The sequence below is a fragment of the Esox lucius genome, chromosome 1, assembly GCF_011004845.1.
Source record: "Esox lucius isolate fEsoLuc1 chromosome 1, fEsoLuc1.pri, whole genome shotgun sequence".
Lineage (NCBI taxonomy): Eukaryota > Metazoa > Chordata > Actinopteri > Esociformes > Esocidae > Esox > Esox lucius.
The window spans coordinates 3,585,143-3,612,285 of NC_047569.1; the positions used below are offsets into that span (position 1 = coordinate 3,585,143).

The window sequence follows — 27,143 nt, forward strand, 5'->3', positions numbered from 1 at the left end:
GCTTGGATGAGGGGTACCTCAGCCTGGAGACCTTCCACCGCCATGCCGAGAAGAACTCTTCTATAGGGTTGAGGAATGGAGAGTATGGTGGAAGATATAGGACGGTGAAATGTGGATGTTGCTGAAACCAGTTCTGAACCAGAGCAGAGCGGTGGAAAGACACATTGTCCCAGACAACAATGTATTGCATATGATTGATTTGATTTGCTGCTGTTATGTTGTGCAATTGGCCCAAGAATGTAAGTATGAGTGCTGTGTTGTAAGGGCCCATATGGGCATGGCGGTGGAGGACCCCATTCTGTGTAATGGCTGCACAGAGTGTTATATTACCCCCACGTTGCCCTGGGACGTTGACTATAGCCCTGTGGCCAATGATGTTTCTTCCCCTCCTTCGTGTTCTCGTCAGGTTGAACCCAGCCTCATCTATGTACATGAACTCATGCTGGATCTCCTCTCCATCCATTCGTAAAACTCTCTGAAGAACAGTGTCAGGCAAAATTGTGTAGTTCAGTGTAGATGTAGTATACATATTACAGTACAGTAAAAGATTGAGACAGTATGCAAGATCACACTGCTAAAGTGGATACATACCTCTGCATAATCATGCCGCAGTCGTTTCACCCTTTCGGAATTGCGCTCGAAAGGCACTCGATAAATTTGCTTCATTTGAATATGGTTTTATTTAGGATGCGTGCCAGTGTTGATGTTGAGACCTGATGGATATTGTTGAAACTGGCGTGGTTATTGACAATGTTAGTTCGGAGCTGATTGAGTGTTATAGCATTGTTGGCCAAAACCATGTTTACTATCTCCCTCTCTAGCTGTTCTGTGAACATAGGAGGCCTTCCCCCTTGTCGTTCCTGACCCTCAATCCTATGTAGAAAAAAAACAAACAGTATACAATAGTACAGTAATTTCACAGGAAAAGGTAACAGAAGTGCTGATAGTGCATAGAATACAGTACTGTAAGCAGTTACTGAAACCGTGCAGATGTTTTTGATATGATGATATTTATACAATACCTATTTTCCAGTCGAAATGTTCTTATCACACTTGCCACTGTGTATCGGCTTAGATTTGGCTGTACAGTCCAGCCTCCCTCAGCGTCAGGCTGTGGTTGACAACGTGGTCAACCAGTGTTGCACGGATCTCATTTGTCAGATTCGGTCCTCTTTGAGTACCTTCTTGTCTTCCTCTTCCTCTACCTCTACCTCCAGCATGGCCTCCATCTCTTCCTCTGTTGATTCCTCTTTCTCCCCTTCCTCCTCCTCCTTGTCCTTGTCCTCCTCCTCGTTCTCCTCCTCGTCTTACTCTTTCTCTGACTCTTTCCATTGTGCTTGAAGACTGATGAACTCACCTGCTGCTTTTTATAGTGCTTATACACCTGATTGGTGTGTTTTCAATTAAGCAAACAAGTGTTTGCACACCTGATGACTGTGTTGAACCAACTGGTTGGACGGTGTGGTCATTTGACAGTCAGTGCTTTGGTATTGCAAGGAAGTGACTTCATGACAGATGTTTGTGTGTAATGTATGTTAAGTGTGTTTAGTGTTTTGCAAATCACTGTGTGTAGAGTTTTGCAACAAGTGTGAAGTTGACATTGAGCTTATAGTTGTGCAAATATGGGCTGATGTTTTGCTTCTTGAGTGTAAGGTTTTGCTAATAGTGTACTACTTTTAATTTTAGTGTGTAAGCAATCCAAAAAAACTGTATTGTGGATATGGTCCGTCAGAACAATGCAATTCGACTGCATGAAATACAGCAGCGGATTGTAGAAGACAACGTAGATTTCGAGGGAATAAATAGTGTGAGTCTGTCAACAATTGATCGTCTCCTGCAACGCAACAAGATAAGGATGAAACAAGTTTATCGGGTACCATTTGAGCGAAACAGTGAGAGAGTAAAAGAGCTACGATGTCAATATGTGCAAGTAAGTAAACTCAGTACTAGAAAGTACTGTGTAGTTTGGGAAGCAGCACATGTATACATCTTACTGTGTCATTTATGGAACTGAATGTAGTTTTCACTGTGTACAGAGAATCTTTGAGCTTGACTCAATGGCTATGCCTCATGAATACATTTTCATGGATGAAGCTGGATTCAATCTAGCCAAAAGGAGAAGAAGAGGTCGCAACGTGATAGGTCAACGTGCCATTATTGAACTGCCTGGCCAGCGTGGTGGAAATGTAACCATCTGTGCTGCCATCAGCAGCTATGGGGTTCTCAACAGTCATGTTACTGTTGGGTCATACAACACCGAACTGCTACTAACATTCCTGGATGGTCTACGGGGTGCTCTGCTCGAGCAGAGGGAGCGCGAGCAAGCGGAGCGTCCCATGTATGTTGTCATTTGGGACAATGTGAGCTTTCACCGTGGTCCGAGAATACGCGACTGGTTTCAAAATGAGCAGCATTTTATTAATGTCTTTCTTCTACCATACTCTCCCTTCTTAAACCCTATCGAGGAGTTTTTCTCGGCATGGAGATGGAAAGTGTATGACCATAACACAATGCAATGACTGGAGCATGTGGCGACATCAGCGTGGAATCTTGCCAGGGCTGGTTTCGGCATGCTAAAGGATTCTTTCACCGTTGCCTTGCAAGGGAGAACATAGCATGTGACGTGGATGAAGTCCTGTGGCCTCACCCAGCAGAGAGGCGTGATCCTGAGGCAGAATAAATGCTGTAAACATGTCTTATTTATTTTTTTCTTTACATAACTTTTGTTTCTCTTTTCTGCTGCAGTTTTTTTAAAAGCTTTATTTTATTTCCATCCATCCATCTTCTTCTGCTTATCCAGGGCCGGGTCGCGGGGGCAGCAGTCAAAGCAGGGATGCCCAGACTTCCCTCTCCCCAGACACTTCCTCTAGCTCTTCCGGGGGGATACCGAGGCGTTCCCAGGCCAGCCGGGAGACATAGTCCCTCCAGCGTGTCCTAGGTCTTCCCCGGGGTCTCCTCCCGGTGGGACGGGACCGGAACACCTTCCCAGGAAGGCGTTCCGGAGGCATCCGAAAAAGATGCCCAAGCCACCTCAGCTGACCCCTCTCGATGTGGAGGAGCAGCGGCTCTACTCTGAGCTCCTCCCGGGTGACCGAGCTTCTCACCCTAAGGGATCGCCCGGCCACCCTGCGGAGAAAGCTCATTTCGGCCGCCTGTATCCGGGATCTTGTCCTTTCGGTCATGACCCAAAGCTCATGACCATAGGTGAGAGTAGGAACGTAGATTGACTGGTAAATCGAGAGCTTCGCCTTGCGGCTCAGCTCTTTCTTCACCACGACAGACCGATACATCGACTGCATTACTGCAGAAGCTGCACCGATCCGTCTGTCAATCTCCCGTTCCTTCCTTCCCTCACTCGTGAACAAGACCCCTGGATACTTAAACTCCTCCACTTGAGGCAGGCACTCTCCACCAACCTGAAGTGGGCAAGCCACCCTTTTCCGACTGAAGGGCAGCCCTGCCGGAGTCCAACATGCACTGGGAACAAGTCTGACTTACTGCCGGCAATGCAGACCAAGCTCCTGCTTCGGTTGTACAGGGACCTGACAGCCCTTAGCAAAGGACCCAGGACCCCATATTCCCCAAGCACCCTCCACAAGATGCCGCGAGGGACACAGTCGAATGCCTTCTCCAAATCCACAAAACACATGTGGATTGGTTGGGCAAACTCCCATGAACCCTCCAACACCCCGTAGAGGGTATAGAGCTGGTCCAGTGTTCCACGGCCTGGACGAAAACCACACTGTTCCTCCTGAATCCGAGGTTCTACTATCGGCCGTATTCTCCTCTCCAGAACCCTGGCATAGACTTTCCCGGGGAGGCTGAGAAGTGTGATCCCTCTATAGGTGGAACACACCCTCTGGTCCCCCTTCTTAAAAAGAGGGACCACCACCCCGGTCTGCCATCCCAGTGGCACTGTCCCCGACCGCCACATGATGTTGCACAGGTGTGTCAACCAAGACAGCCCCACAACATCCAGAGACTTGAGGTACTCAGGGCGGATCTCGTCCACCCCCGGTGCCTTGCCACCGAGGAGTTTCTTGACCACCTCAGTGACTTCAGCCCGGGTGATGGACGAGTCCACCTCTGAGCCCTCATCCTCTGCTTCCTCAATGGAAGAAGTGACAGCGGGATTGAGGAGATCCTCGAAGTACTCCTTCCACCGCCCAACGACATCCTCAGTTGAGGTCAACAGCTGCCCACCTCTACTGTAAACAGCGTTGGTAGGGCACTGTTTCCCTCTCCTGAGGCGCCGGATGGTTTGCCAGAATCTCTTCGATGCCAGCCGATAGTCCTTCTCCATGGCCTCACCGAACTCCTCCCAGGCCCGAGTTTTTGCCTCCACAACCACCCGGGCTGCAGTCCGCTTGGCCTGTCGGTACCCGTCAGCTGCCTCAGGAGTCCCACAAGCCAACCAGGCCTGATAGGACTCCTTCTTCAGCTTGACAGCATCCCTTACTTCCGGTGTCCAACACCGGGTTCTGGGATTGCCGCCTCGACAGGCACCGGAGACCTTACGGCCACAGCTCAGAGCGGCCGCTTCGACAATGGCGGTGGAACATGGTCCACTCGGACTCAATATCTCCAGCCTCCCTCGGGATCCAGTCGAAGCTCTGCTGGAGGTGGGAGTTAAAGATCTCTCTGACAGGAGACTCGGCCAGACGTTCCCAGCAGACCCTTACAGTACGCTTGGGCCTGCCGAGTCTGTCCAGCTTCCTCCCCCGCCATCGGATCCAACTCACCATCAGTTGACAGATCCGCCCCTTTCTTCACCCGAGTGTCCAAGACATACGGCCGCAGGTCAGATGAGACGACAACAAAGTCAATCATCGACCTGCAGCCTAGGGTGTCCTGGTGCCACGTGCACTGATGGACACCCTTATGCTTGAACATGGTGTTCGTTATGGACAAACTGTGACTAGCACAGAAGTCCAATAACTGAACACCACTCGGGTCCAGGTCATGGGGGGGGCCGTTCCTCCCAATCACGCCCCTCCAGGTGTCACTGTCGTCCCCCAGTAGAACAATAGAGTCCCCAGTCGGAGCACTTTCCAGCACCCCTCCCAGAGACTCCAAGAAGGTCGGGTACTCTGCACTGCCGTTCGGCCCGTAGGCACAAACAACAGTGAGAGACCTATCCCCGACCCGTAGGCGCAGGGAAACTACCCTCTCGTTCACCGGGGTAAACTCCAACACATGGCGGCAGAGCTGGGGAGCTATAAGCAAACCCACAAAAGCCCGCCGCCTCTCACCATGGGCAACTCCAGAGTGGTGAAGAGTCCATCCTCTCTCAAGGAGTGTGGTTCCAGAGCCCAAGCCGTGCATAGAGGCGATCCCGACTACCTCTAATCGGAACCTCTCAACCTCACGCACTAACTCAGGCTCCTTCCCCGCCAGCGAGGTGATATTCCACGTCCCTAGAGCCAGTTTCCGTGTCCAGAGTGTCCTCTTCGCACCGGCCCCTTATGGTCCCTCCTGCAGGTGGTGAGCCCACGGGAGGGCGGCCCCATGTTGCTCTTTCGGGCTGAGCCCGGCCGGACCCCGTGGGGAAAGGCCCGGCCACCAGGCGCTCGCATACGAGCCCCAACCCCGGGCCTGGCTCCAGGGTGGGGCCACGGCTGCGCCACACCGGGTGATGTCACGGTACTCAAAATTTTATTCATCATTAAGGGGGTTTTGAACCGCTCTTAGTCTGACCCGTCGCCTAAGACCTGTTTGCCTTATTTATTTTAAATCTGAGTACAAGAATAAACATTTTCCCGCTATCCTACAGTGTTTAGCATTTATTTATGTAGTGTGTAATGGTTGCTAAGTTGTGTTTGCACATTAGCTGGTTTTGTGTGGTTTTTGACGGTAGTGAGTGATTTTGATTAAAGTTGAAATGGTTTTGGGTCAAATGTTTGGTTTTGCAAGAGGAGTCAGAGGTTTTGTGAATGTAGCTTAAAAATTGGGTTTTGTGTTCACAGTTTAGAGAAAAGGAGAGCAGGTTTCAAGAAATGTGTCTTAGCAATTCAGAAAAACTGTAAAACCAGAAAAAGGAACTAAGCAAGCCTAGTTCAGTCAGCCTGTGATTAGAAGGGATGGATGTTGTTGTCCCTGGCTGGTTTTGATCCGCAGTTTTATATGTGGCAGACTGTCTTTAACCATTAAGCTATTCAAATAGCTGGAATGTAGCTTTTACCTCAGCCATTACTTTTACGTGAAATAACAAGGACAAAATAACATTTATTGCAGTTTTTCTGAATTTCTAAAAAACTAAACCCCATTCTCTGAACCAAATTCTCAGAAACCTAACCCATTTGTCGAATCAGTCATTCTTTTGGCAAAACCTTAAACAAATTCAGATAGTTAGACCCAATTTGCAAATTGCATTCACTCTGTTTGCAATACTCTAAACATTCTCATTCACTAAATCACATCTCGCACCGTTATGCGCTTGTGTTGCAAAATGGTAAACACAGGCTTAAAAATGAAATAAATAAATACAACTACAACTACAGTTGTCATCGTTTACACACAATGACTCAGAATAGTTCACACCAGAGGTGGGGGACTCGAGTCACATGACTTGACTCGAGTCTGACTCGAGTCACAATTTTCAGGACTTGTGACTTGCTTGATTACAGTTTTTTTCAATCGCTAACAAGCGCTTGCCCATACTTTAGATAATTTTTTTAAACTCTTAACACAGACTCACACCTACAAAACACAATTGGCCAAATTGTTCATTTTCTTCTCAAAAACACATTTTGTTAAATATATACTAACTCTTAATTTCAAAACAGAACATGTTTTTCTCTACACACACTAACTTTACCAAAACACTGGAAATCTGACTCAAAATGAAATAATTCTGTCAAAGAGTAACATTTGTTTTCACTTCACAAGGTACATGCAGTCAAACGAAGTACACCAGGTTTCAAAATTCTGGCTATTGTTAAAATTATAAAAACTGCATAGATTTTTATGTTTCAGGTAACATGCAATCCACCGTTTACACTAAATTTATTGGTTTGGAACTGTATGTGCACATGTACAGTAATGTTCACATTCAAACGCATTCCAGTAAAAAGCAAATCAGTTATTTCTTACAGTAACTGTTTACCAAAGAAGGTACAGTAGAACAGACAAGGTTTATTTTATTTTCAAGGTTTATTTACAAAATATCCATGAAACACAAGAGCATTCTGACCAAAAAAAAACAGCAAAAAGCCCAAATAAAAAGGGGGGGAACTAAAAATGGCACAAAATTTATGTATCTAATCCCTGCGATCTTCTGGGTTAGGCCACATGTTTTCATCAACATCACATCTGATATCATCTAAGGCGATGCACCTGGGATAAAACCGCTTGGTATGTCGGATCCACCCTTGGCAATCTTGAACTGTGATATCCCTGCATCCAGCATCCATGGCTTCAAGTAGGGACATCTGGTCATGTGGCTGATGGTCATAAACCTTCCACCTCCATGCAGAAAAGAACTCCTCTATGGGGTTGAGGAAAGGTGAATAGGGTGGAAGGAAGAGACTCACCAGTACTGGGTGGACTTCAAACCATGCTGTTATTGCTTGTGAATGATGGAAAGCAACATTGTCCCAGGTAATTACAAAGGTCCTCATGTTTTCACCCTCCTGACCCTGCTCTGGTACCAGGCGCTGGTGGAGATCATTACAGTTTTTTACAATCGCTATGACAGTTTTTTCAATACATTTAACAAGTTTCCTAAACTCTTAACGCACCAACACACCTAAAACACACAATTGGCAAAACGGTTAATTTCATGCTCAAAATCACACATTGTAAACTAAACTCCAAAACTAATTTACAAAATACAATAATACACTAACACAATACACTATGTCTAACAAAACACTGCAAACATGTTTCAAAATCAAATAATTATTCAAAACACTAACACATGTTCTCTTCCAACAGGAACATTTAGTCAATCATAACACAATGACAAAAAAAACACTATCATCAGCTGAAATTACAGAAACTGCATTATTTTATGTATCAGGTCTGCCCTTATACAATAGACAGTATATTGTATTGATCATAGATTGTGTTTTGCACTGCAGTTTCTTTTGATGCCTCTCTACATTTTTGTTTTGTTGGGTTTAGTAAATGCATGCATTTTGTTTCTTTTGCTGCAGAAATTCAATACAAAAAATGAATGACCATCTTAGAGCAGCTTTATAGAATGTACAGTTTATGAAAAAAAAAAGACAGAGACAGAATTGCTGCAGTAAAGACTTTATTTGTAAAATGACATTGCTGCAAGATATACAAACAGAAAAAGCACTGAAATAATAATAACAAAAACAAAGTAATCTTCTAATCTGCCCGGTCTTCTGCATTTGGCCACATGTTCTCATCCTCTACCTTGCCCCACTCCTCTCCCTTGTCCTTGCCCCACTCCTCGCCCTTGTCCTTGCCCCACTCCTCTCCCTTGTTCTTGCCCCACTCCTCTCCCTTGTCCTTGTCCTTGTCCCACTCCTCTCCCTTGTCCTTGTCCTTGTCCCACTTCTCTCCCTTGTCCTTGTCCCACTCCTCTCCTTTGTCCTTGTCCCACTCCTCTCCCTTGTCCTTGTCCTTGTCCTTGTCCCACTCCTCTCCCTTGTCCTTGTCCCACTCCTCTCCCTTGTCCTTGTCCTTGTCCCACTCCTCTCCCTTGTCCTTGTCCCATTCCTCTCCCTTGTCCTTGTCCCACTCCTCTCCCTTGTCCTTGTCCCACTCCTCTCCCTTGTCCTTGTCCTTGTCCCACTCCTCTCCCTTGTCCTTGTCCCACTCCTCTCCCTTGTCCTTGTCCCACTCCTCTCCCTTGTCCTGGTACTCGTCTTCCTCTCCGTCGTGCAGGCATTTTTTTCTTTCTTTCTTTCTTTCTTTCTTTCTTTCTTTGTGTTGCTCCATATTGTTCCTTTTCCACACAATATCAGCCCAAAGAGTACTCTTTTAGAACATATGATCATGCGATTGAAAGAACCTCAACACCTGAGTGTGCTTCCTAGATGGGAATCAGCTGTGATTTATATATTTGCATAACTTCAATAAGCTGTTTCTCATTAGCAATGGAATAAGATACAGGGAATATATTTGTGTTTCAATTCACAATATACACAGCTGTTTACCTTGACTTTAGCCTGTAAGGTTAGGTTTAGAACATGGTGTTATCTGTTCTGACATACAGTGTGAAAGCATTTGTAAATTTGACTGTAAAATTATATTGTTTTGGTCTTGGTTGAGCTTGTGTGTAAAAGAAGTTCAAGCATTTTAAATTTGTGTTAACTGTATGCATTTTGTGTCAAAGCAACAAGAAATGTGTTAAATGTATAGCCTACAAAGATGGATGTTGTGCTAGCCGTGTTAAGAGTTTAGGAAACTTGTTAAATGTATTGAAAAAACTGTCATAGCGATTGTAAAAAACTGTAAGAAACGCAAGGAGGCGCTCAGTATTATAAGGTCCAACCTGGCATCTGTGAAGGAGTAATCCTGTATTTGCCATTGCTGCACACATAGTAATGTTTGCCCCTCTCTGTCCTGGCACATCAACTGTGGCCCTTTTTCCAATTATATTTCGTCCACGTCGACGCCTTTTGGACAGATTGAATCCTGCCTCATCGATGTAAATGAATTCATGAGGGGCCTGGTTGGCTTCCAATTCCATAACTCTCTGAAACAAAGTTTAAGTCATGTCATTACTGTGTCTACCATACTGTACTGTAACCTATTACTGTGTAGGTAACCTACTTGCAAAGTGCAAAGGTTATATAACTGGACATTGAATTGAATATACACTATACCTGGACATATTGTCGTCGTAGCTCCTTGACTCTCTCACTGTTCCTTTCAAAGGGAACAGTGTAGAGCTGCTTCATCTGCACTCGGTGTTTGGACAATGTCCGCGTAATGGTTGTGAGGCTGATGCTTTCTATATTGGCAAATATCTCATGGTCCTCCACAATTCTAGTTTTGATTTCATGCAGTTTAATTGCATTATTTGCAACAACCATTTCTACAATGGCAAGCTCTTGATCATTATTGAGGAGCTTTCCTCTTCCCCCAGAGGGTGGAAGACGTTGCATTCTGTAGAGAAAAATAAAAATATCAACATATGCATTACTGTATGACCTTATTGACATGTCAAATGAGAATAGAAACAAACCATGTAAAATGCAATACTTACCTGTTGGTTTGTTGAAAGATGCGAATAATGGAGGCAACCGTTGACCGACTCAAATTGGGTTGGACTCTTTCACCAGCCTCTCTTAGTGAGAGACCGTGGTTGATTACATGGTCAATGATAGTGGCACGAATTTCATCACTGACTACTGTTCTTGCAGCCCTTGGAATGCCACCACCACGCATTCTTACACCTCTACCTTGCCCTCTCCTTGGGCCTGCACCTGCACCTCTCACTGCTCCTCTCACTGCTCCTCTCACTGCACCTCTTACTGCTCCTCTCACTGCACCTCCACCTCTCACTGCACCTCTTACTGCTCCTCTCACTGCACCTCCACCTCTCACTGCACCTCTTACTGCTCCTCTCACTGCACCTCTTACTGCTCCTCTCACTGCACCTCTTACTGCACCTCCACCTCTCACTGCACCTCCTTCTGCATTTCTCACTGGACCTGGTCTTCTCCCTGGGCCCCTTGCTCTTCCTCTTCCTCGTCCAGACATTACAATGTTTGTCTTTTTCTGTTACTGTTTCCAAAAACATCACTCCTTAAAGTCCTCCTTTTATAGTAATAGAAAAAATAAGCCCCTGCCACTGAGTCTAAGCCAGACTGGAATCAGCTGTGGTTGGCCCAATTCACCAAACATAAATCAGCTGTGTCAATTATTCAATTGTTTGTTTATTATCAGCTGAGATATATTTTTGATATATTTTGTTTTTGAACTGATATCATTTCAGAAGCAGAGGTTTTTATACTGTATTTAAGGTTTGGAATATTGTTTTTGCTATTGTGGGATGTTGTGTGTTAACATTTGTAAATACTACAAAAACAATCCATAATTTTGTTGGGAGGTATAGCTTGTCTGTTAGGAAAATGTAAGCATTGTGGAAATGTGTTCACTGACTGCATATTGTGTGAAAACGACATTAAATGTGTGAATGGTATGGCCACAAAAGACCGATGCTGTGCTAATTGTGTTTAGAGTTTTGAAAATGTGACTACTGTTTGGACAAACGCTTGTTAGCGACTGAAAAAAACTGTAAAAGCGGAAACGCTCCAGTGCTAGACATTCAAAAATGGCTTCCCGCCCCACTCCCTCCTTGAACATAGACATTATGTCTATGTCCTTGAAGCAGGACGGCAGCGCTCATTGCTGACCATGGTGGAATGGCAAACGGGAAAAAGGAGTAGTGTTCTATTTTCTTTCTTACTCCGCTGCGGAAAGCCAATCAGAGCACAGTGGAAAACCAATAGGAAAGCTTGTAGGAGGTACTACAATACCGAATAGTCCATAACATAAATAACACGTCAGACGAACAGCTAATTTTACCAGTACAAGAACAGGAAGAAATCTATGACTTCACACACATGGTCTATCGTGACATAATAAGAAACAATATAGCGTGGTCAAGGATCGCGTAGTCTCTGACCTATAGTTACCCTCGATCAGTTAATATGTATTTAGTAGTGCTAGCTATTGCTACCAATAATAAAAAACGAAATACTAGCTACCTGCTACTGTAGATGTAGTTTTTAAAACAAATGGCATGCACCCATTTTCGTTAATGAACTGTTTTTGCGGGGCTGTCACTGTTCTCTTGAATTGCTAGTATGCTATAGCAGAGAAATCTGCTCAAATCCCCTGTTTTCTTTTAGTGAGTTTCATTTTAATTAATGGAGATTACTATGTTTTGTTTCTGTTGGGCCCTCCCTTTTCCTTGAAATGCAATAGGCTACTTTTCCCAGCTTAATTAAAGTAAGTAACTGATTGGTCAAAACATCTTAAGCGGGACAATGGCTGCTACCTCCCGTTGCCACTAGAATGGCTAACGATTTCACCGATCATGTGTGAATGGGGGTTCAAAAACCCCTTAATGAAGAAAAAAATCATGTGTTCTGTGACGTCGCCCGGCATGGCGCAGCCGGGGCCCCACCCTGGAGCCAGGCCCGGGGTTGGGGCTCGTTCGCGAGCGCCTGGTGGCCGGGCCTTTCCCCATGGGGCCCGGCCGGGCCCAGCCCGAACGAGTGACATGGGGCCGCCCTCCCGTGGGCTCACCACCCACAGGAGGGACCATAAGGGGCCGGTGCTGAGAGGATCGGGCGGCAGTCGAAGGCGGGGGCCTAGACAACCCGATCCCCGGACACGGAAACTAGCTCTAGGGACGTGGAATGTCACCTCACTGGCGGGGAAGGAGCCTGAGTTAGTGCGTGAGGTTGAGAGGTTCCGACTAGAGGTAGTCGGGATCACCTCTACGCACGGCTTGGGCTCTGGAACCACACTCCTTGAGAGAGGATGGACTCTTCACCACTCTGGAGTTGCCCATGGTGAGAGGCGGCGGGCTGGTGTGGGTTTGCTTATAGCTCCCCAGCTCTGCCGCCATGTGTTGGAGTTTACCCTGGTGAACGAGAGGGTCGTTTCCCTGCGCCTACGGGTCGGGGATAGGTCTCTCACTGTTGTTTGTGCCTACGGGCCGAACGGCAGTGCAGAGTACCCGACCTTCTTGGAGTCTCTGGGAGGGGTGCTGGAAAGTGCTCCGACTGGGGACTCTATCGTTCTACTGGGGGACTTCAACGCCCACATGGGCAACGACAGTGACACCTGGAGGGGCGTGATTGGGAGGAACGGCCCCCCTGATCTGAACCCGAGCGGTGTTCAGTTATTGGACTTCTGTGCTAGTCACAGTTTGTCCATTACGAACACCATGTTCAAGCATAAGGGTGTCCATCAGTGCACGTGGCACCAGGACACCCTAGGCCGCAGGTCGATGATCGACTTTGTTGTCGTTTCATCTGACCTGCGGCCACATGTCTTGGACACTCGGGTGAAGAGAGGGGCGGAGCTGTCAACTGATCACCACCTGGTTGTGAGTTGGATCCGATGGCGGGGGAGGCAGCTGGACAGACTCGGCAGGCCCAAGCGTACTGTAAGGGTCTGCTGGGAACGTCTGGCCGAGTCTCCTGTCAGAGAGATCTTTAACTCCCACCTCCGGCAGAGCTTTGACTGGATCCCGAGGGAGGCTGGAGATATTGAGTCCGAGTGGACCATGTTCTCCACCGCCATTGTCGAAGCGGCCGCTCGGAGCTGTGGCCGTAAGGTCTCCGGTGCCTGTCGAGGCGGCAATCCCCGAACCCGGTGGTGGACACCGGAAGTAAGGGATGCTGTCAAGCTGAAGAAGGAGTCCTATCAGGCCTGGTTGGCTTGTGGGACTCCAGAGGCAGCTGACGGGTACCGACAGGCCAAGCGGACTGCAGCCCGGGTGGTTGTGGAGGCAAAAACTCGGGCCTGGGAGGAGTTCGGTGAGGCCATGGAGAAGGACTATCGGCTGGCCTCGAAGAGATTCTGGCAAACCATCCGGCGCCTCAGGAGAGGGAAACAGTGCCCTACCAACGCTGTTTACAGTAGAGGTGGGCAGCTGTTGACCTTAACTGGGGATGTCGTCGGGCGGTGGAAGGAGTACTTCGAGGATCTCCTCAATCCCGCCGTCACGTCTTCCATTGAGGAAGCAGAGGATGAAGGCTCAGAGGTGGACTCGTCCATCACCCGGGCTGAAGTCACCGAGGTGGTTAAGAAACTCCTCGGTGGCAAGGCACCGGGGGTGGATGAGATCCGCCCTGAGTACCTCAAGTCTCTGGATGTTGTGGGGCTGTCTTGGTTGACACGCCTGTGCAACATCGCGTGGCAGTCGGGGACAGTGCCTCTGGGATGGCAGACCGGGGTGGTGGTCCCTCTTTTTAAGAAGGGGGACCGGAGGGTGTGTTCCAACTATAGGGGGATCACACTTCTCAGCCTCCCCGGGAAAGTCTATGCCAGGGTTCTGGAGAGGAGAATACGGCCGATAGTAGAACCTCGGATTCAGGAGGAACAGTGTGGTTTTCGTCCAGGCCGTGGAACACTGGACCAGCTCTATACCCTCTACAGGGTGATGGAGGGTTCATGGGAGTTTGCCCAACCAGTCCACATGTGTTTTGTGGATTTGGAGAAGGCATTCGACTGGAGAAGGCGTGTCCCACGCGGCATCCTGTGGAGAGTGCTTCGGGAATATGGGGTCCTGGGTCCTTTGCTAAGGGCTGTCAGGTCCCTGTACGACCGAAGCAGGAGCTTGGTCCGCATTGCCGGCAGTAAGTCAAACTTGTTCCCTGTGCATGTTGGACTCCGGCAGGGCTGCCCTTTGTCACCGGTTCTGTTCGTAATTTTTATGGACAGAATTTCTAGGCGCAGCCAGGGGCCGGAGGGTGTCAGGTTTGGGGACCACACGATTTCGTCTCTGCTCTTTGCGGATGATGTTGTCGTGTTGGCCCCTTCAAGCCAGGACCTTCAGCATGCACTTGGACGGTTTGCAGCCGAGTGTGAAGCGGTGGGGATGAAAATCAGTACCTCCAAATCCGAGGCCATGGTCCTCAGTCGGAAAAGGGTGGCTTGCCCACTTCAGGTTGGTGGAGAGTGCCTGCCTCAAGTGGAGGAGTTTAAGTTTCTAGGGGTCCTGTTCACGAGTGAGGGAAGGATGGAACGGGAGATTGACAGACGGATCGGTGCAGCTTCTGCAGTAATGCGGTCAATGTATCGGTCTGTCGTGGTGAAGAAAGAGCTGAGCCGCAAGGCGAAGCTCTCGATTTACCGGTCAATCTACGTTCCTACTCTCACCTATGGTCATGAGCTTTGGGTCATGACCGAAAGGACAAGATCCCGGATACAGGCGGCCGAAATGAGCTTTCTCCGCAGGGTGGCTGGGCGATCCCTTAGAGATAGGGTGAGAAGCTCGGTCACCCGAGAGGAGCTCAGAGTAGAGCCGCTGCTCCTCCACATCGAGAGGGGTCAGCTGAGGTGGCTTGGGCATCTGTTTCAGATGCCTCCGGAACGCCTTCCTGGGAAGGTGTTCCGGTCCCGTCCCACCGGGAAGAGACCCCGGGGAAGACCTAGGACACGCTGGAGGGACTATGTCTCCAGGCTGGCCTGGGAACGCCTCGGTGTCCCCCCGGAAGAGCTGGAGGAAGTTTCTGGGGAGAGGGAAGTCTGGGCATCCCTGCTTAGACTGCTGCCCCCGCGACCCGGCTCCGGATAAGCGGAAGATGATGCTATGCTATGCTATGTGTGAATGAAAGGTTAATGCATTATTTATTATGTCTGCGGTGAGGCCCAAACACCGGTTGCTTGTGTGGAAGGGTGCATCTCTAACCACTACCTATTTAACAAGAGGCAGTTAGTTACTCACACAAGAGACATTCGCTCTTCTTGGCGGCTCCGCTTATGTGGAGTATAAATAAATGTATAAATATATATCAATAAATATATTCATGCTTCAAAATATAATAAATGTATTATTCAATATTATTTCCCTAGTTATTTACAGTTTTTTTACAGTCGCTAGGACACATTTCCCAATACTTAGGTCACTTTTTCAAAACTCTTCACACAGTTCTCCAAACCAGCTTTCAGCTCGGCACAGCAGTTCATTTCACTTTCAAAATTCACTAAAACTACCAAATCACTTCATACATGTCTCAAATCAACTCATTCTTCCAGAACACTAGCAAAGGTTGACAGACAACAAACACAATTTGTCACCCACAAAACAATGACCTAAAAAACATTACAGTTTTTCTCAAATGCTAAAACACATTTCACAAACGTTTCCTCCATGTTCCCCAATGTCTTAACACAACACCCTTTTCTAAAGCTACATAAACACAACCACACCTTCTCACTTTAAAACTCAAACTTTCACACCAAAAGAGCAGCTCGAAGCTTTCAAAAATGTAAACACTATACACATCATTACACACTACAGCAAAACAATTGAAAACACAATGCTCAATTTGTGAGAAGGTTCTTTGTTTCATAACTGCATATTTTTTGAAACTTTACAGTAATGGATCTTCTTAGATCTCTGCAGAGGATTAGGCATTTAGATTTGTGAGTTTCATATGAAGAGTATAAATCTATAGTAAATTCTGCATGTACACTACTGTAACACAACTCAATGCAAAAACAGAATCTATTGCACACAACAGTACTCTTGAAAACATGATCAGGGTGTGAAGTTTTTTTATTTACTTTATTCACACCACACACACACCACAATCACTGTGCGGCATCATGTCGCTGAGCTGCATCGGGCCACATCATCTCATCCACATCGCAGGCTATATTGGCGAATCCATCCTTGGAAGGCCTCCACTGGGATGTCAACACAGGCCAGCTCCATTGCCCTTAGGAGGTTCTCTCTAGTGTATGGTTGTCTTTCATAAACCTTCCATCTCCACGATGAGAAGAACTCCTCTATAGGGTTCAGGAAAGGGGAGTAGGGTGGCAGACAGACGTTTAAAAAGTGGTTACTGTTGGTGGTGAACCACTCTCTGATTTGGTTTGTTCTGTCCAGAAGTAATGTAGGCCACTGAGCAACACAGTATGTCCACTAACTGTACTGTGAAAATGGATGTATACTTACTTGCACATACTCGTAACGTAGGTCTTTGTGTCGCGCAGAGTTGCGCTCAAAGGGAACCCTATAGACCTGTTTCATCCGCATCTTTTGGCGCCGGAGAACTTGGTCTATTGTGGCCAAGCTGACATCATCAATGCTCTCAAAGTTGACATTATCGACAATGACTTTGTCTCTGATCCCCTGGAGTCTGATGAGGTTGTTCTCACGAACCATATCCACAATGAGGGTTTCTTTTGCCGCTGTAAATATGGCAACCCTCCCACCTCTATGTGGCATTCTTTCAACTCTAAAGAAAGAAACATGTGTTGTCTATTGACATGTTTTACAATACAGTAACAACTGATTTGAAACCAATAGACTACTTTCACAGGCTGGTAAAATTGTATTGTGACAAAGAAAGCAATAGAGTACAATACCTGTTGTGTTGTCTGAATGCCCTGATAATGGTGGCCACGGTGAACCTACTCAGGTTTGGACGGACTCTTAGTCCTGCTTCAGCCATTGTCATGCAATGGACAATGACATGGTCAATGACTGTTGCTCGCATCTTGTCCGTAATGATGGTGCGAGGTTGTCTTGCTCTCCCTCCTGGACCTTCTCCTCTCCCTTGTTGGCCTCCTCCTCTCCCTTGTTGGCCTGCTCCTCTTCCTCCTCTGATTTGAACTCCTCTTCCTCGTTGGCCTGCTCCTCTTCCTCCTCTGATTTGAACTCCTCTTCCTCGTTGGCCTGCTCCTCTTCTTCCATGGCCAGCTCTTCTCCCTCCTCTGACTTGAATTCCTCTTCCCCTGACTCTGCCTTCATCCATTGTGTTTGTTTGGAATCTTCAGCAAACTGTGCACTCTGAACTTGCTTTTATACATGTTGTCACAGCATTAGCAACAAGTGTCTTCAATTTTGAGTCGTTGTGTGTAATGAATGATGCCAGGTGTGTTCATTGTGTTCAAATATTGCTGACTGTGGCAAGCATTTTGCATCACATGAGCTTTCATTTGAGAATATGAGCAGAGTTCTTTTGCAACTTGTGTTTTAGCAAGGAAAAATGTGTTAAGATTTATAAGAACGGAGGATTGTGTTTTGTGAATTGTGTCTTAATGTGAAATGTGTTTATCATATTGGAAAATTATGGCTAGATTTAGTAAATGTGTTTAGACAACTGGTCATTTGGTTTAGAGGATTGGCTTTTGTGTTTTAGCATTTGAGAAAAACTGTAACAACAGGTTGCATTTTACAATGTTTTCTTGTGTAAAACAAGGACACATCTCTTTTTATAATTCACTGCAATATATGTTACTGGAATGAATCAGACATGATGCAGAGAGCCACAATATGTTTTATGTCTTTTATTCATTTTTATTTTTTTGCACTGAGTAATTCCAATACACACCATCCACTGATACAGATACAATAGTAATGCTAATCTACTCGGTCTTCTCCATTTGGCCACATGTTCTCATCCACATCACATCTTATGTCATCTAGGGCAATACACCTAGGAAAGAATCTTCTGGCATGCCTCATCCATCCCTGACAATCTTCTGATATGTCCAGGCATCCAGCATTCATTGCGTCCAGGAGGAATATTTGATCATGGGGATGGTGGTCATAAACCTTCCACCTCCATGAGGAAAATAATTCCTCTATGGGGTTGAGGAATGGAGAGTAAGGTGGGAGGAAAAGTGACACCATTCTGGGATGTGCTGCAAACCACTTCAGTGACTGTATGGGAGTGGTGAAATGCCACATCGTCCCATACAATTATAAATGTTGGCTGATTTCTTCTCTCCATCCCTTTCCTCACCTTGCACAACCCTTCCATAGAGGTCATGCAGGAACGCAAGGAGACGTTCAGTGTTGTATGGCCCAATTACTGGTTTGTGTAAAAGCAGGCCATCAGAGGAAATTGCTGCGCACATTGTGATGTTGGCACCCCTCTGGCCCGGGACATCCACTGTGGCTCTCTTCCCAATCATGTTCAGAGTTCCTCTCAAAAGGCACAGTGTACAACTGTTTCATCCTTACCTGATGTTTTTTCAGGACTCTACAAATAGCTGTTATGCTTATACTGTGAATTAGTAACGTTGTCTGCCAAGACTCTGTCTCGAATCTCAGTGAGTTTTATGCCATTGTTTCTGATGACCATATCAACAATGGCAGTTTCCTGCACATCAGTGAACATCCTTCCTCTCCCACCTGTGTGAGGTAACCATTGAGTCCTAAGCAGATTTGCAACAGTAATTACACACAAGTATATTTACTTCTGTAATGTGCAACTCAAGTCAAATGCCCTTGCAGAATACAAGTTACCTGTTGGTTTGCCGGAAAACTCTAACAAAAGATGCCACTGTTGAGTGTTGCAGAATTGGCTGCACTCTCTGACCAGCCTCTCTCATTGAGAGACCATGATTTACTACATGATCAATTACAGTAGCTCTGATCTCATCTGAGAGTACAGCTCTTGATCTTCCTCTTATTCTTCTTCCATCACGCATACATATTCCTCGCCCCCTCCCAGCCACTCTTCTTCCTCTTTCAGCCACTTGTCTATTTCTGGCTGGGTCCACATCACAATGCAAAACTACTCAGCAGTTGTCTCCTTCTGTAATGAAATTGAAAGAGTAACAACTGTGTAGATGTTCATCTACAATGAGAATCAGCTGTGGTTGGTCCAATTGTCCAATTGTTTTTATAGCATCTAATTTTAAGATTTAAAATATATTTCATTAAAATATGACTGTAGAATTGTAGCAAATTGCTGTCTTATTCAGTTTTGTATTATGTTATTGTTTTGAACTTACAGTTTTTTACAATCGCTATGACAGTTTTTTCAATACATTTAACAAGTTTCCTAAACTCTTAACGCACCAACACACCTAAAACACACAATTGGCAAAACGGTTAATTTCATGCTCAAAATCACACATTGTAAACTAAACTCCAAAACTAATTTACAAAATACAATAATACACTAACACAATACACTATGTCTAACAAAACACTGCAAACATGTTTCAAAATCAAATAATTATTCAAAACACTAACACATGTTCTCTTCCAACAGGAACATTTGGTCAATCATAACACAATGACAAAAAAAACACTATCATCAGCTGAAATTACAGAAACTGCATTATTTTATGTATCAGGTCTGCCCTTATACAATAGACAGTATATTGTATTGATCATAGATTGTGTTTTGCACTGCAGTTTCTTTTGATGCCTCTCTACATTTTTGTTTTGTTGGGTTTAGTAAATGCATGCATTTTGTTTCTTTTGCTGCAGAAATTCAATACAAAAAATGAATGACCATCTTAGAGCAGCTTTATAGAATGTACAGTTTATGAAAAAAAAAAGACAGAGAAAGAATTGCTGCAGTAAAGACTTTATTTGTAAATGGACATTGCTGCAAGATATACAAACAGAAAAAGCACTGGAATAATAATAACAAAAACAAAGTAATCTTCTAGTCTGCCCGGTCTTCTGCATTTGGCCACATGTTCTCATCCTCTACCTTGCCCCACTCCTCTCCCTTGTCCTTGCCCCACTCCTCTCCCTTGTCCTTGCCCCACTCCTCTCCCTAGTCCTTGTCCTTGTCCCACTCCTCTCCCTTGTCCTTGTCCTTGTCCCGCTCCTCTCCCTTGTCCTTGTCCCACTCCTATCCCTTGTCCTTGTCCCACTCCTCTCCCTTGTCCTTGTCCTTGTCCCACTCCTCTCCCTTGTCCTTGTCCTTGTCCCACTCCTCTCCCTTGTCCTTGTCCCCTCCTCTCCCTTGTCCTTGTCCTTGTCCCACTCCTCTCCCTTGTCCTTGTCCTTGTCCCACTCCTCTCCCTTGTCCTGGTACTCGTCTTCCTCTCCGTCGTGCAGGCATTTTTTTCTTTCTTTCTTTCTTTCTTTGTGTTGCTCCATATTGTTCTTTTTCCACACAATATCAGCCCAAAGAGTACTCTTTTAGAACATATGATCATGCGATTGAAAGAACCTCAACACCTGAGTGTGCTTCCTAGATGGGAATCAGTTGTGATTTATATATTTGCATAGCTTCAATAAGCTGTTTCTCATTAGCAATGGAATAAGATACAGGAAATATATTTGTGTTTCAATTCACAATATACACAGCTGTTTACCTTGACTTTAGCCTGTAAGGTTAGGTTTAGAACATGGTGTTATCTGTTCTGACAAACAGTGTGAAAGCATTTGTAAATTTGACTGTAAAATTTAATTGTTTTGGTCTTGGTTGAGCTTGTGTGTAAAAGAAGTTCAAGCATTTTAAATTTGTGTTAACTGTATGCATTTTGTGTCAAAGCAACAAGAAATGTGTTAATTGTATAGCCTACAAAGATGGATGTTGTGCTAGCCGTGTTAAGAGTTTAGGAAACTTGTTAAATGTATTGAAAAAACTGTCATAGCGATTGTAAAAAACTGTAAGTTTAACAGTTTTGAAAACAGTATGTAAGCATGTGTAAATTGGCCTGTAAGTACAAAGAGTTTTGGCGGTTGTTGTGTCAAAGTGAGAAAAGAATTAATGTAATTTGAAAGATGTAGTCATTGAAGGCATTTTGTGCCAAAGCAATGATAATTGATCCTCCGTTTAACCCACTTATACTTCTGTTGTGCTCACTGTGTGAAGAGTTTTGAAAAAGTGACCTAAATAATGGGAAATGTGTCCTAGCGACTGTAAAAAACTGTAATTCTTTGATCATTCATTTCAGTTTTTATAAATTTTTGCCCGACCGCGTAAGTGGAGCGGGCTAAGAAGACCGACCGACCAATTGATTGACTGACCCTTCTTAAATAGTGTTGTGATTAGAGAAGCTGATTTGTGGTTCTTAAATCCTGAGTTCGTATCTCCTCGCAGGCGAAGCAAAGTCCACATCGCGGATTATTGCGTTTTGCAAGTTTCGCTGGCTAAAACCGACACTGAGTACGGTTATATTGTGACTGTTTCTGGCATGGAATAGTTCACCTTCAGTCTCGCAAGAAATTGCTAAATTCTTATGTTTATTCCTAGGTAGTTAGTAGATACTAGTAATCCCATTTAACCAAATCCTCAGTGGAGTCTGGCGACAGCTGAAACTTGAGATGACTTGGCGTCGTGGTTAACGTCAGTGTCTCATATATGGAAGACCTACGTTTGAATCTATTGAGAGCAACAACATTAATTGTTTCTGGTTGATTCCACGATTCTCTCGTCATTTAACTAGATGTAGTTATCGTCGCCTTTATTGATAGTTATTGTATAAATATCATTCACGAATGAAAAGTACGTAGTTATCTTTTTCAATGATTGTCATAGGAACTTCAAACCTGGTGTATATTATTCTAAAAATAGGTGGCATTGTTCTAGCTTTGTTTTTGTGGAAAAACACTTTAGTGATTTATTAATCAATAAATCAATAGAAACACCTTTCATTTTGTATTTCTTCAATATCTTTTTCACTGATTGTCATAGGAACGTCAAACCAGGTGTATATTATTCTAAAAATAGGTATCCTACTTGTTCAAGGTTTGTTTTGGTGGAAGAACTCTTTATTGATGTATTAATAATGAATGCATCGATACAAACACCTTTAATTCGGTATTTCTTCAATATCTTTTCAATGAAAGTGATAGGAACTTCACACCTGGTGAATATTATTCTACAAATAGGTGGCATACTTATTCAAGCCTTGTTTTTTTGTGGGAAAACTTCTTTATAGATTGGTTAATAATCAATAAATCAATAGAAACATCTTTATTTCAGTATTTCTTCAATATCTTTATCAATGATTGTCAACATGTTTCTGTTGGTTTATTGATTATTAATAAATCTATAATGGCTTTTTCACCAAAACAAAGCTTAAACAAGTAAGCCAGGCTTTTCTAGAATAATATACACCAGGTTTGAAGTTCCTATGACAATCAATGGAAAAGATATTGAAGAATTACCAAATTAAATGTATTTCCATTCATTTATTGATTTTTAATTCATCCATATTGGCTTTTTCACAAAAGGAAAGCTTGAAAAAGCAGGCCAGCTATGTTTAGAAGAATATGCACCAGGTTTGATGTTCCTGTGACAATCTTTGAAAAACATATTAAAGAAATACTGAATTAGGTGTTTCCTTTGATTGATTGATTATTAATACATCTATAATGGCTTTTTCAATGGAAAAACAAATGTGATTAGTAATGTTGATTAGTGTCACGTGTTCGGGGAGAAAAAGGAGGAGCAGGAGAACGGCGTAATACTTCTTAGTGTATCTTTTAATAATTGTGAAATACAAATAACGAAGCGCAACACTGCTCTTTTAAACAGTGAGACAATAACACACAAAGACAGGGGAAGCAGAGGGAACATATATACTGGGGGGAATGATGAGGATGAGAACCAGGTGCGCTAAACAAGACACAGGTGAAATGCATAATGAGATGGACGGTGGTGTCAGAAGGCCGGTGACGTCGAACGCTGGAGCCCGTCTGCTGCAGGGGGAGGAGAGGCAGCAGAGGGCGCAGTTGTCACAATTAGTAATCAATCAATAAAGAGTTTTTCATCCAAAACAAAGATTGAACAAGTAGGCCACCTATGTGTAGAATAATCCTCACCCGGTTTGAAGTTCCTATGACAATCATTGAAAAAGATATTGAAGATATAGTGAATTGAAACAGGGAGTTTGGCCTGGTTGCGCAGGCTGTACAAAACACTCAAGTCGTGTTCTTTACTTCCCGTTATAATCGAATTGTCATGGTAAGGTGAGCAGCAGCGCCACCTTTAGTTCCCATCACATACAAACGCATCCCGGACTTGTTTTGTGTCATGTCTTTAATCATGCACACTAGGTCCCTATCATCTCGTTTGTATGTGTTTAAATGTTTCCCCTCTGCTCCCCACATTCGTCGATCATGTTGTTCATGTCCCCTTGTAGTCTGCCTGTGGTGAGTTACATTTTGCTGTAGAACCAGCCCGTTGTTTTCGTTTTCATGTGTTAAGTGCTCAGTGTTACTTTTAAGTAAACATTCAACATCGACTGCCATTCTGCCTGCGCTTGATTCCTTGCTCTTCATCACACACACTTGTGACAGAAATGATCGACCAAGAAAAAAGGAACCAGCAGGCAGTCCCTCCAGGAAGGGGTTATTCCTGGAGGGGTGATTGGGGTCTGACTCCCTCTCCTCGGATGATGAGGAGGAGGTTTATGGGAGAGTGGAAAACCCCTGATGGAGTGAGGCTGGAGATCGCCTCAAGGAAAGTTTGGGGTGGTCGCTATGGGGCTTGGACCAATGGGGAGTGGTCAAGCCCCTCACTAAGGAGGAGGAGGAGCTGGTACTAGGGCTCCTGAAGGAGATGCAGGAGGCAGAGAGGATGGGACGTAAGAGAGGGGGCGGCAATGCAGAGGGCAGCACCGCAATGCAGGGCGAGGTGCCCAATGCCTGGTCTGCGGTTCCCCCCTAAACCCAGGCCTCCTTGGGTTACGGAGACCCAGAGGCCACCTGAGCCCGAAGAGGAGCTGCCTGCGCCGCCTGAGCCCGAGGAGGAGCGGCCTGAGCCTGCCCGCCGTGGCCCATCCCGGACGCTCCGCCGCCCTGGCCCAACCCGGACGTTCCGCCCCCTCAGCTGGTTTGTGCCGGAGGGGGTCCTCCCTTGGGCCGGGGTTCGTGGCCAGTGGTCAATGTTGGAGGACAAGGCAAGATGCTTAACTGAAAAGGCCTGCTTGAATCTACTGTATTATGTTAATATGCACCCCTTTAATTGTGATGCCTCCTAGAAACTACACATTTGAATGGGCTTAATACTGCAAATGTTCTCCAGCATATCAATCAAGTCTAGTAGCACACAAACAAGTTCGGACCTAGTCTTTTTCTAATAGCTCCTCTCGGTTTTTGGATAACTTATTCTTGTCACATATAGAAGAAACATATATGCCAATAATCTATGAGGCTAGAGCTATGCATTGGCGTTGAAATCATCTGATCGACCCACTACAACCCGCAGGAGAAACCTGCAAAGATGCGCCGTTCACAGCCTATTAATTTCGGACCTCGTCTTTTTCTAATAACTCCTCTCGGTTTTTCTTTAATTTATTCTTGTCACCTATAGAATAATCATATATGCCAATAATCTATGAGGCTAGAGCTATGCATTAGCCTTGAAATCAACCCGATATCCCCACTAAAACCCCGGAGAGACTTGCAAAGACGCGCCGTTCACAGCCTATTAATTTCGGACTTACTGATGTCACCTATAGAAAAATATTATGTGCCAACAATCTATGTGACTAAAGCTATGCATTGACTTGTAAAGGCTTACGCCCACTATAGAGCTAGAGGACGGTGCTGGAAGCCTGGCACAACCAAGGAAACATACACTTTTCCGGTCCTCAACCGATCATGCGGTTGCCGCGATGTCAGTAACTGAAAACAGGCCACACGCTAACAACATAAATTATCTGGTTAAATGGTTCTCAAAGCAGCCCAATTTTGTATCCATAACGACAAGGGCGCATTGAAACTCGTTCGTGTGCTACATGATTGACAGCCTCATCTGAAGGTTTGTTCTCAAGTGTCCAATCACAGATTTCCAAGCATAAAACACACAGTCCAATGTGGACAGCTCTATCAAATGGGTTATGTCCCGCACCATTGCATTTGGATGACGCACAACTTCACACCATCCAAATAAAATGTATTAATGTATTAATATATTTAAGTATTTAATTATTTATATATATATTTATATATTTATTTATTTCATATTATGGCACATTTAGTCCTCTATAAAAGTAGGCCAGCTATTTGTAGAATAGTATACACAAGGTTTCTAAGTTTCTATGACAATCAGTGAAAAATATATTGAAGAAATACCGAAATATGTGTTTCTATTGATTTATAGATGATTAATAAATCAATAAAGAGTTTTCCCACAAAAACAAAGCTTGAACAAGTAGGCCACCTATTATTAGAATAATATACCCCAGGTTTGAAGTTCCTATGACAATCATTGAAAAAGATATTGAGGATAAAGAGAATAGATGTGTTTCTATTGATTATTAATAAATCAATATAGAGTTGTCCATAACGAACACCATGTTCAAGCATAAGGGTGTCCATCAGTGCACGTGGCACCAGGACACCCTAGGCCGCAGGTCGATGATCGACTTTGTTGTCGTTTCATCTGACCTGCGGCCACATGTCTTGGACACTCGGGTGAAGAGAGGGGCGGAGCTGTCAACTGATCACCACCTGGTTGTGAGTTGGATCCGATGGTGGGGGAGGAAGCTGGACAGACTCGGCAGGCCCAAGCGTACTGTAAGGGTCTGCTGGGAACGTCTGGCCGAGTCTCCTGTCAGAGAGATCTTTAACTCCCACCTCCGGCAGAGCTTTGACTGGATCCCGAGGGAGGCTGGAGATATTGAGTCTGAGTGGACCATGTTCTCCACCGCCATTGTTGAAGCGGCCGCTCAGAGCTGTGGCCGTAAGGTCTCCGGTGCCTGTCGAGGCGGTAATCCCCGAACCCGGTGGTGGACACCGGAAGTAAGGGATGCTATCAAGCTGAAGAAGGAGTCCTATCAGGCCTGGTTGGCTTGTGGGACTCCTGAGGCAGCTGACGGGTACCGACAGGCCAAGCGGACTGCAGCCCGGGTGGTTGTGGAGGCAAAAACTCGGGCCTGGGAGGAGTTCGGTGAGGCCATGGAGAAGGACTATCGGCTGGCCTCGAAGAGATTCTGGCAAACCATCCGGCGCCTCAGGAGAGGGAAACAGTGCCCTATCAACGCTGTTTACAGTAGAGGTGGGCAGCTGTTGACCTCAACTGGGGATGTCGTCGGGCGGTGGAAGGAGTACTTCGAGGATCTCCTCAATCCCGTCATCACGTCTTCCATTGAGGAAGCAGAGGATGAGGGCTCAGAGGTGGACTCGTCCATCACCTGGGCTGAAGTCACCGAGGTGGCAAGGCACCGGGGGTGGATGAGATCCGCCCTGAGTACCTCAAGTCTCTGGATGTTGTGGGGCTGTCTTGGCTGACATGCCTGTGCAACATCGCGTGGCAGTCAGGGACAGTGTCTCTGGGATGGCAGACCGGGGTGGTGGTCCCTCTTTTTAAGAAGGGGGACCGGAGGGTGTGTTCCAACTATAGGGGGATCACACTTCTCAGCCTCCCCGGGAAAGTCTATGCCAGGGTTCTGGAGAGGAGAATACGGCCGATAGTAGAACCTCGGATTCAGGAGGAACAGTGTGGTTTTCGTCCAGGCCGTGGAACACTGGACCAGCTCTATACCCACTACAGGGTGATGGAGGGTTCATGGGAGTTTGCCCAACCAATCCACATGTGTTTTGTGGATTTGGAGAAGGCATTCGACTGGAGAAGGCGTGTCCCACGCGGCATCCTGTGGAGAGTGCTTCGGGAATATGGGGTCCTGGGTCCTTTGCTAAGGGCTGTCAGGTCCCTGTACGACCGAAGCAGGAGCTTGGTCCGCATTGCCGGCAGTAAGTCAGACTTGTTCCCTGTGCATGTTGGACTCCGGCAGGGCTGCCCTTTGTCACCGGTTCT

The 27,143-nt window shown here is 45.5% G+C and overlaps 1 protein-coding gene across 1 annotated transcript; it reads right to left on the reverse strand.

Annotated features, from left to right (window-relative positions):
- Positions 1-2,285: 2,285 nt before the first annotated feature.
- LOC114830318 lies at positions 2,286-10,455 on the reverse strand. Its single transcript, XM_034293272.1, has 4 exons — positions 10,187-10,455; positions 9,804-10,086; positions 9,428-9,673; positions 2,286-2,297 (listed from the first exon to the last, which is right to left on the reverse strand). The coding sequence occupies exons 1-4, from the start codon at positions 10,366-10,368 to the stop codon at positions 2,286-2,288; spliced, it is 723 nt and encodes a 240-aa protein (XP_034149163.1). The 5' UTR covers positions 10,369-10,455.
- Positions 10,456-27,143: the final 16,688 nt, after the last annotated feature.